At 43.0% G+C, this 11,230-nt stretch overlaps 1 protein-coding gene across 1 annotated transcript; it reads right to left on the bottom strand.

The window, feature by feature from the left end:
- Positions 1-266: 266 nt before the first annotated feature.
- LOC122022394 (cyclic dof factor 1-like) lies at positions 267-2,192 on the bottom strand. The gene is made up of 2 exons (XM_042580374.1): positions 1,956-2,192; positions 267-1,408 (listed from the first exon to the last, which is right to left on the bottom strand). The coding sequence occupies exons 1-2, from the start codon at positions 2,043-2,045 to the stop codon at positions 446-448; spliced, it is 1,053 nt and encodes a 350-aa protein (XP_042436308.1). The 5' UTR covers positions 2,046-2,192; the 3' UTR covers positions 267-445.
- Positions 2,193-11,230: the final 9,038 nt, after the last annotated feature.

Here is an 11,230-nt window from a genome sequence, read left to right as displayed (position 1 = left end):
TGATATAACAATCAACAAATTATAATGCGTGCTTTTTGTTCTCTTTTACCTTTTTTCTTAGGAGTCGATTGGGTTGTGGCCTTTGAGAAAGTGAAGATGCTTGCCACAGTTCAACTTCTTTATCTCAACCAATCTCACTCCCTTCTCAGTTGTGCCTCGTATTACAAGCACATTTGAGCAATGAATGCATTCTCATTGGTTCCTTTGGTCCTAAAATTCTTCCGTACTTTTAGCATCCATCGACTCACAAAACGTGAACAGAATCCAAAAGCAGTGGTAGATTAATTTAATCATTCTTTTCATTCAACTTCTCATAAATAAGTTATTTATGTTCAAAGGAACCTATTGCTCTCACTGTAGCACACTAGTGAAACCATTAAAGTGAGGAATTCCTCCTCGTGCAAAATTCAGCTTCTGTCTTCAGTTGAAGTTTGCGTGGTTTAGTCTAAGAGCTCTCCTGGAAGTGCAGGGATCGAGCAAGTGCTGCAGGGTTGGCATGCAGCAGTGACGGTGCCTCCGGTGCATGGTTCTTGATGTTGTCCTTGGGTAGGAAGGCCTTGAGGAGCCCTCCGCCGTTGACTGTGATGTTCTCTCTGTCCATCGTCCATATAGAGCTCTTTGCTGCTGCTTCAGAGTCATCGATCCTGAATGTTTTGGCAGGATCGACCTGCCTGCATCCATCTTCCCCATCTCGAACACGCTTGCCTGGCTCAGAGAGCCGTGGAGTGTTCCATGTCCCGGGCTCCACCGCGCAGCTCCAGTAAGCTGCGGCGGGGTAGACCGGAATCGGTACGTTCGGCGCACAAAAAGGAAGTGGTGTGTTCCATGGAAATGGCCAGGTAGATCCGTTGAAACATGGAATCTGAGTGTTTGCCTCTTGATTCGGTGCGACTCCGGATGCCTCTTCCATCTTTGAGCTGATCATGGAAGCTGAGTTGCATAGAGGAGTGTCAGAGCCAAAGGCGAGCACAGTGCCATTGGTGGTTAAACATGGGTAACGAGCTGAGGGCTCATCGAATCGGAGAGCTTGGAGAGCAGATTCGGGTATCGAAATGTGCCGGTACTGGCACGGGTTCTTGTTCTTGCGTCGACCAGCTCCGACGGGGACGTTCCTCATGGTGCCTCCTGCAGTCCAGTACCTTTGGCAGTTCTTGCAGAAGTGCCTGGGCTGGTTCACATTGTAGTTGTTGTAGTAGCAGAACTTGGTGTCCATGCTTCTGCACCGTGGGCAAGGGAGTATCTTGTCGGGCTTCTTCAGAGTCACAATTTTCTCTTTCGATTGTTCGTCGAACGTCGATTTCTTAGTGGAGCCATCCTCCTCCTTAACGATGGAAGGATGGGTGGAAGACTCATTCATCTCTCGCGAGTCTGCTGTTTCCTCGTGAGGTCTCGCAGCAGTTCCCTGAGGCTGAAACAGGGTTGTATCAGGAAAGAAGCAATTGGAGCAGAAATTTTGGGGGCAATTCTTGATTGACAAGAAGTCTTGTACGTGATCTTAAAACAATGATAAACTAACTAGTTTGATCTCTGAAACTGATACAAAAATCCAAAGCATGTCTGTTCAATTGTAGTATGAACATTCATCTCAAGTCACAAATTCCTCAAAAGAGCATGAAAGAAAGAAGAAAAGAAAAAGGAAAAAAAAAAGTGAATTTTGGAAGTAATATTCGCAATCTAATCAAACAGAAAAGCCAGCCAGCCATCAAAGAATTAATTCAAAGTCAATGGTTAATCTCTTAGGAGAGATCATCAAAACCTAAAAGAGCCGACTCCTGATTCCATAAGAAGGAATCATATCTCCTCTGTTTTCTTCATCAAAGCAAAGCCAAAATTCAAGCTTTGTGTCCAAACCCATTCAAACATACTGAAAACCCCATCCCTGAAATTCAATTTACTATAGCACACAAAAACAAAGGGAGAGGAAAAAAAAGGAAAAAACATAAAAGAATCACTACCTTATCTCCTGCCCCGCCGCCTTCTCGCTGCAATGTTATCGTCTTCCCGAAGAGCTTGATCGCGGCGGCGATGCCTCTTTTCTCTGCCATCTCCTTCCCCTGTTTCACCCCTCCTTCCTCCTCCTAAGTTTACCTTCCCTCTGCTTCTCTGTTTCTCAGTTCTCTCAGGGTTTAACAGAGTGGGAAAGGAGGGAGGGCCAGGTCAGCACTGAGAGTGGAATTTGAGCCACAAGTTCCTTTGTGGCCTTGGGGGGTGTTATTTGATTCTCACTTCCTTTCCCTCCAACCCCACCATTTACTTTTGGGGCAAACTCTCGCCACTAAATTTTACTAGTGCTTAGTGTTTGATCAATTGCTTAACAACCAACAAGTATTGGTATTGATGACAACATTTTTGAAATCTAGTCGGGTCAACCGGTTCGATCAGAAATCGTAATTAAATCGGTTCAGAACTAATTCAACTCGAGTGAAACTTCAACAAAACGAACCTAGAAATTGAAAGTGAGTCCGTTGTCTTATTCAAGTTATTCAACCACGAATGTCTAGATTCGTCATTTTGTTAATTATATCATTGACTTGTGGAATCTGATGAGGATCGCATTGTCAACTTCAAAGTTGTAGAATTTGATTTGTCTTTATTATTATTTTTTTTTTTTTGACCATTTTAAAGTAAAAGATAGTAATGTGTCATGAGATGAATCCGGTCGGTCTTCTCTACTAATGCGAGAGTATAAGTTTGTACTATAATGTCAATGTTTTATTAATGACATAAGACATTGAATAGGATCCATGTGTGACCAATACGAAGATATTGAGATGGAGAAGCTTCTCGAACTGATGTGATCGTTCCGCGTAGACTTAATAATGTCAAAAATAAGATGCAAAAATATCTAGATGGATGTAGGAAGTTAGCAGGTAGAGTAGTAAATTGACCTAAAATCTTTGCACGTAAACTTAATTTTCTCTTTAGTCAATATGTTAGAAAAAAATTATTTCCAACTCTATGCATATACTTTTTTTTTTTTTTTTTTAGTTCAACTCCTTTGATCCGGTTTAGAATCTGAATCAGAGGGATCATCGGATGAAGTGAATGAAATGTTGATCGAATCATGACGTCCCGGAGGGAGGTATGCTGAAATAGCTTCTGTGTTATCTGAGTTAGAGGACTACCGAGTGAGGTGGATAGAATGTTGACCGAATCGGGATGTCCCGGAGGGGGTATGCTGAAATGGCTTATGTGTTGACCAAGTCGTCAAAAGTCCTCTGGTCAACGATACATGCAGCCAGCGACCGGGTCACCCCGGTCTCTGATACTCCGAGACTCGAGGAAGATCCAACGAACATATAAATAACAGACTAATAATATAATAATGAGATAAATGAGGGGTGAGTACGACAACGTACCCTGGCCCAGGGGGGCGCCCTCGGATGGAGTTCAAATCCTCTGTCCCCAATATCACCTGTCACCGTGTCTCACTCATCGCCCCAACCCACTGTCGACAGCCTCCGGCTGCCGCCCCGATCAATACTATAACCCTTGGGGAAGGTGAACCCAAGGGGGTCGCCATCGGCACAATCGGCGTCGGAATCCGGCCGGATCTGAGCAAACTTTCCTCTACCGTCAATCTAAGCCCCTGCTCTGATCTGGCCGGATTCCGACACCGATCGTGCTGATGGCGATCCCCTTGGGGTCATCTTCCCTAAGAGTTATAGTATTGATCGGGGCGGCGGCCGGATGTCGCTGACGGTGGGCTGGGACGATGTGTGGGACACGGGGACAGGGAGATTTGGGGACAGAGGATTTGATTTCCCTCGGATGGGGCGCTGCTTGATTTGTTGTGACCCGAAAAAGCAGGTGAACGAGAATCAGATGTGGAGCTAGGTCTGGAGGCACAGAGCTGAATGCGGCCTGGATCTGGAAGACGACACGCAGACTGGGATCTCACCGTGCCACGTCGATCGAGACATGAGATCGACCCGTCGATCGAGACACGAGAGCGGCACGTAAGCCGGGACACGAGATTGGCAAGTAGGTCGAGACACGAGATCGGCACGCAGGCCGAGACACAAGATCGGCACACAACCCGGACACAAGATCGGCATGCAAGTCGAGACACAAGATCAGCACATGGACCGAGATACAACGGACACGCCCACATAAGACAACGATGCGAGGATCAAAATGTAGCCTCGGCTCAAAGGCCGGAACGCAGCAAAGACAGAGCACGATCAGATCGGGGTCCACTGGCGATGAGGGCCTGGAAGTCCGACCCACATCGAAGATACACGACAATGCGGGCGATCCGGAGATGGTCGGAAGCGTCGGCCGACAATAGGAGAAGGAGACGAGGGAGAGGAGAAGAGGAGGTGCGGCGGCTGGCTATTGTGCAAGCAACCTCGGCGGGCTTGGCAGAAGCGGTGGCTGGAGGTGAATGTCGATGAGAGGAGAGGAGAAGGAGAGGAGTGGCTGCAAGTAGGTTCGGTGGTAGCGTCGCGAGGAGGACAGAGGATCGGCGGCGATGCTGGCCACGGGAAGAGAAGAGGAGGAGAGGCGGTCATCGCCGGTGTCGCGAGGAGGAGGAAAAGGAGAAGTGATCGTCGCCGGCGGCCATCACTCTGTTGGAGCAATCTAGTGACCCTAGGTTTTGATGTTTGGGCAAAGGTTTAAGTTAGGTTTATTGTTGTATTTGATATGCATTGTGAGTGTGCAGGATACAGGTACAACAAGGAAGTCCAAGTGTGATCTTGGCAAAGGAGGAAAGTCCAAGGATGAGTCTTGGCGGTGTAAGTCCAAGCATGTAGTCTTGGCAACGTAAGTCCAAGTGTAACTTGGCAATGGATGAAGTCCCGGAGGCGCGACCTCTTGGCAAAGGAAGACCCGACAACAATGACAAGGCCGATGGAAGCTCCAGAAGGCAAGACGTGAAGGATGGGGAGGCATCCGAGGGACGCAAGGCTGATGGAGGAGGCTAGAAGGCTAGGTCTAGGTTGGTCGGGCAGGGACGAGTGCTGAGAGATTGTACTCGGAGTAAAATACAAGAATTAGGGTTTACTGTAGCAGTACTGTAGCGTTACTGTAGCAGTCGACTGCATGTTTTATCAGTCGACTGGTGCAGTCGACTGGTGAAATCGAGCCGTTGGGGTGTAACGGTCGAATTTCCACAGAGGACAGTCGACTGCATGTTTTAGCAGTCGACTGGTAGGTGGGGTTTTCAACCCACGGGCTATAAAACCAAAGCTTGGGAGCTTGGTTTGAGTTGACGAAATTAGACTTGGTTAAGGTCTAATTAGTAGTCTACAAGTGCTCAAGAGTTTTCCTTGTGTCCAAGAGGTCTTGGTGAGTTTGTGGTGAGGTTTCTCCACCCACAAGGAGTTTGAGCTAGCCGGAGGTCTTCCGGGGAGTAATCCACCGACGGATAGGGATCGTCCACCTTACGGACACGCCGTGGAGTAGGAGCTTTATCTCCGAACCACGTAAATGATCGTGTAGCTTGGTTTGCATTCTTTCTTGTCTTATATTTTGTTTAGCTTGTTTATTTTTGTATTATTCCGCTGCGCAAGCTAACAACGTAGGAAGCGAACGATTTGGGTGAGCCGCTATTCACCCCCCTCTAGCGGACGTCAAGGTCCCAACAATTGGTATCAGAGCGAGGTCGCTCTTCTACGGACTAACCGCCAAGAGAGCAAGAAGCTAGAGGAAGAAGAAGATGGAGTCCGAAGGACCACTCGGATGGGATATCCGAATTCCACCTCCATACGACAAAGAAGACTTCAATTATTGGAGGAAGCGGTTAGAGACATGGTTCCAAATGGATTGGAACCAATGGGTTGTCTTGAGTGACCCATTTGAAGCTCCTACGGACAAGAAGGGTAAACGCCTCCGACCTCGGCATTGGACCGAAGAGCAACGGGAACAAGCGGAGGCCGATAAGAAGGTAACAAAAATCTTGTTAAATATATTACCTTCTAACATCCTTTTGAGTGTAGGTGAATACACAAGTGCATGTGATCTTTGGAAAAAGATCATTGTCCATCATGAGAACCCTACACAAATCCAAGAAGAGGAGAAGCCCAAGGAGAAGGGCTCATTGGTCCAAGAAGAGAAGGACCAATCGAATGTTGACATAAGTTCAACATTCGAGGAGGAGAAGGAAGATGAGGAGGTATCATCCACATCTTCAAGGGAGGAAGAAGTGGAATCATCCACATCTTCAAGTGAAGAGGAAGAAGAGAAATCCGAGGAAGAGGGGATCTTGGAAGCTCAACTCTCCACCTCAACTACCAAGAAGAGCACAAAGGACCACATCAAATGTTTTAAGTGTGGTAAGATGGGGCACTACAAGAGTAGGTGTCCTTCGCTCAAGAAGGTAAACCCTAAACTCACTACAGTTAATTTAGAAACTAATGTGAGTTGTAGGAAGAAGAAGAAGGAGAAGAAGCACATTAGGTGCTTTACATGTGGTGAGTGGGGTCACTACCACACAAAGTGCCCAAGGAGAGGAGAGCTCAAGAAATTGGCGCACTTGAAGAAGTGGGAGAAGAAGGGAGCTTCCAAGGTAAAAACCAAGGTATCATTTAATGAATCCATTCCGTTGACATATGATAAAAAGCATGCTAGAAATAACTCTTATCATCTTAATGCTATTTATCATGAGAATAGGAGGCATTATAACCTTAAGGATAAATATATTCCTCCTTATGCTAGATTTACCACACCTAAGGTTAGGAAGGTAAATAACAACCTAGGCAATAACACCAAGGATTTTAGATATATGCCTAAAAATAGAAATGCTCAAGGATTCAATGAAAAACCAAAATCTAGAGATTTATGGGGTGAAAATCAAGTCTTGAGAACAAGACTTGATAATTTAGAAAGGACCTTAACAAGAATGAAAAATATTCTTATGGGTCAAAATGAGCATAACCTAAGAAAAGCTAGACAAGAGCCATCCAATGGCTATAGAGGTTTGGGATACAAACCTAAAGTCAAGAAGGATGTGACTTCCTTTCATAGGGTTCCATATAGTTATGGGACCAACCCTAGGTTTAGAGGTCAAGTTAAAGATACTAGGGAAGGAATCCTTAAGAGTATTTTTGGCAAGACCAATGTGACTAAGGCTCCAAAAAGGCCTAATAAAGTCACAAATAAGGTTACAAAGGGAGTTAACCCTAGAAGTGACCTAGTGGAAGTGACCAAGGCTTCTAAGAAGCCAAGAAAGGTCGTTAGGAAGGTATCTAGGAAGTCATCCCTAGTGAGTACCTAGAGCATCCAAGGAGCACCAATAGGTATTGGGTTCCTAGGAACATATTCTCTACACCCTAGATGGGTTTAGAGAGTGTCAACTCAATTGGAAAGGTAGTTAACCCAACCTTAGGAAAGTTGACACTTGAGAGCATTTTCAAAGTGATTGTTAACCTTTGAAAATGAAAAGGATGATAAGTGTTACTCTTTGAAAGAGTAAAATGTGTCAAAATTTGAGGAGTTAAATCTAATTTAAATTGACACACTAGAGAGAAGCAAAAGTGATGCCAAATTTAGAATTCGACATTTTCTTATGGAATTAAGGGAAATGTAAACCTTAATCCAAATTGTCACTCTTGGAAAAGAGTAACATGTGGCAAATCTTAAGGAATTATGTTTGAATTAAATTGGCGCAATGTGGAAAAACATAAGAAATACCAAATTGGGATTTTGGTATCTTCTTAGAGTAATTAAAGAAAAATCTAGGTCATAATGTAAGATGTTCACTCTTTGGAAGAGTGAAATGTGTCAAACTTTGAGGTTTTGAACTTAATTTAAATTGACACATTTAGAAAAGGATAAGAAATGCCAAGTTGGGGTTTTGATATTTTCTTAAAAGGTAAAAGGCAAATCTAAGTTTTAATTTGATTTCATTTACTCTTGGAAAGAGTAAAATGTACCATACTTTGAAAAATTTGTTTAAGTTAAAATGGCACAAATTTAGAAAGGAAAAATAAATGTCAAAATTGGGTTTTGGCATTTTCATGGAAAATCATGGGCAATTTAGGGTTAAATTTTGAGTTAGCTAGGGTTAAGAATACTTAGATAGGTAATCTAGGTAAATTTTATTTATGCTAACTTGCCATGTTTTGTTTGCCTATCATATGTCATGACATCATATTTATATTTAGCATTCATATTTTATTATGAAAAATACAAAAATACCATGTCATGTCATACATACATCATGTAGCTATAGCTTGCTTTTCATTTTGAAAATTGCTTATTTTGATGTATGCCATGTAACATCATGCATTACTTTAATTCCCTTGTTATTTAAGGACAAATGACATCTATTATAAATGGTAAATATCCCAACAAGAGGGATTATATCAAGTGGCATCCTAGATGGATGATCATGATTTTTACAATGCCTAGATAGAGATGCATGATCCCTTAGTTTAGGGCAAGACCAAATATACATCTCACAAAGAACTATAAGGTGACTTGTATGTGTTTTAATACACGTTAGATACAAGTGAGATGTTAAGATGGTGAACTAAACTCAAGATGTTGATCTAGTGCATCTTGTTGAGTTTTAGGTTCATCAAAACACATAGTTATGTGTCTTCCAATCATTGGGAAAGCTAATGTACAAGTCATGTGCATTGAGCCCAAAGAACGTGGTTGGATATTGGTTTTAAAAATGATTTCAAAATACTTTTGAAAAACCTTGGTGAAGACTATCTTTTGATAGTAATCATCATTGGAAAGTTAGACACAAACTAGGAGAAAACATTGAAATTTTCAAGAGTTTTCAAATTTGTGTCAATCTTTGAAAATAGGAAGTATTTTCATAGAAAATTATTTTTCCTTGATAAAGTATACCCTAAATCATGTCTATATGAGTTTTCATGATGAAAACAAGTATGGTTTGGTTAAGAAAAATCAAAGTGAAGTTTCGGTTGAGATTTAATTTCATTATTGAACTTTGAACCTCAAAACTTCAAGTTTTGGTTTTCCTAATTATTTAGGAACCCCAAGTCATTGTTGGTGCAATGATAGAAGTTTGACCATGTTTTTAGGGGGAGTTACTCTTTGAAAACATAAAAATCTTTTCAAAGACCAAAAGGAGGTCAAATGTTAAGGTAGCACATGACATTGGTATGGGAGGTGTTACCAAGGACAAGGGAGAGTCATCCAAGGCCAATAAGAATGAATGTGCTAGGGTAGCATATTATTATAGCAAGGATGAGGTGTCCAAGATTAAGGACAAGAAGAAATTAACCAAGGACAAGGTGTCCAAGGTTAAGAAGGTGAGTTTTGTAGGCCAAGTATCACCCGAGGTGCACCGAAGTGGCCTAGCCATAGTGGATGAGTCACCAAGGGAGGTGACTAAGGTTAAGATTCCTAAGGTTAGGAAGAGCCTTTGGGACCCATGGTAGATGGGTTATCAAATGTGCCAAGTGGTTAGGAGACGAACTTAAGTCTCTAACATAGTGGGTTGGCACAATTGAGTTGAGTTTCATGCATAGAAATATGAATTGGGTTCATATTGCATGAAAATTAGTTTTTGATGTATAGATGCCATATAAACTAATGCTAGTGATGCATTATGGTTTAGTATGGGCAGATACATCAAGAGGAAGCCAAAACTAGGACTTTAGGTCAAGGTTTAATTGAACCATTTAGCTAGTTTTGAATTTTGTGTCAATCTTGGGATCTGTGATAGATATATTTTTATATATATTTTTCCCAAGTAGATATTGATATAATAGACCTCTCCACAAAATTTGGGGATTTTTGGAGGTCTGTGGAATTTCTGGCGCATTTCTGAAGTTGGCCAGAAAAGGCTGATTTTTTCATGAATAGTGTACCAGTCGACTGGTAACACTATTCACGGGCACAGAATGTCTCTGTAAGCTCATTTTCATGGGGGCAGTCGACTGGTACTTCTTGCAGTCGACTGATACGGTCTGAAAATGTTTTTCAAGCATTAGAAAATGACCAAAAGAGTGGTGAACATGTATGTAATCTTATGGGGGATTAATACATGATATTTATGGTCATTAGAGGTCAAAGAGTCTAATAATTGGGATATTGTTGGAGCTCTTTTTGATGTATGGCAAAGGGGGAGAAGTTTAGGTTTAAGTGGGAAACTTACATACCTTTGCAAGAAATCCTAGCTCAAGGGGGAGCTTAGGTGAAGGGGGAGTGATTGCTCATTTATTAGAAAAAGGGGAGAAGTTTACCTTTGCAAGAAATCCTAACTCAAGGGGAGCTTAGGTGAAGGGGGAGCCTAGGATTAGGTTCCATGATTTATGCATGTGTAGATTGCATGTTTATTTGCATTATTATTGATATATTGTTTCCCTAACTTAAGCGGTTTGCCAAACATCAAAAAGGGGAGATTGTTGGAGCAATCTAGTGACCCTAGGTTTTGATGTTTGGGCAAAGGTTTAAGTTAGGTTTATTGTTGTATTTGATATGCATTGTGAGTGTGCAGGATACAGTACAACAAGGAAGTCCAAGTGTGATCTTGGCAAAGGAGGAAAGTCCAAGGATGAGTCTTGGCGGTGTAAGTCCAAGCATGTAGTCTTGGCGTAAGTCCAAGTGTAACTTGGCAATGGATGAAGTCCCGGAGGCGCGACCTCTTGGCAAAGGAAGACCCGACAACAATGACAAGGCCGATGGAAGCTCGAAGGCAAGACGTGAAGGATGGGGAGGCATCCGAGGGACGCAAGGCTGATGGAGGAGGCTAGAAGGCTAGGTCTAGGTTGGTCAGGCGAGGACGAGTGCTGAGAGATTGTACTCGGGAGTAAAATACAAGAATTAGGGTTTATCTGTAGAAGACTGTTGTGTTACTGTAGTAGTTCTGTAGCGTTACTGTAGCAGTCAACTGGTGGTTTCATCAGTCGGCTGTGTGAAATCGACTGGGGTGTAACGGTCGAATTTCCACAGAGAGCAGTCGACTGGTAGGCGGGGTTTTCAACCCGCGGGCTATAAAACCAAAGCTTGGGAGCTTGGTTTGAGTTGACGAAATTAGACTTGGTTAAGGTCTAATTAGTAGTCTACAAGTGCTCAAGAGTTTTCCTTGTGTCCAAGAGGTCTTGGTGAGTTTGTGGTGAGGTTTCTCCACCCACAAGGAGTTTGAGCTAGCCGGAGGTCTTCCGGGGAGTAATCCACCGACGGATAGGGATCGTCCACCTTACGGACACGCCGTGGAGTAGGAGCTTTATCTCCGAACCACGTAAATGATCGTGTAGCTTGGTTTGCATTCTTTCTTGTCTTATATTTTGTTTAGCTTGTTTAT

Source organism: Zingiber officinale, chromosome 9B, assembly GCF_018446385.1.
Source record: "Zingiber officinale cultivar Zhangliang chromosome 9B, Zo_v1.1, whole genome shotgun sequence".
Lineage (NCBI taxonomy): Eukaryota > Viridiplantae > Streptophyta > Magnoliopsida > Zingiberales > Zingiberaceae > Zingiber > Zingiber officinale.
Note: the sequence above shows the minus strand (reverse complement) of the source record. Positions and strands in the feature narration are given on the sequence as shown.

What these genes read in the sequence shown, in the direction of transcription:
- LOC122022394 (XM_042580374.1), bottom strand. Translation starts at nt 2,045, where the DNA reads ATGGCAGAGAAAAGAGGCATCGCCGCCGCGATCAAGCTCTTCGGGAAG. An exon ending in GCGGCGGGGCAGGAGATAAG is followed by an intron (nt 1,409 to 1,955) that starts GTAGTGATTCTT and finishes ACCCTGTTTCAG; the next exon opens with CCTCAGGGAACTGCTGCGAG.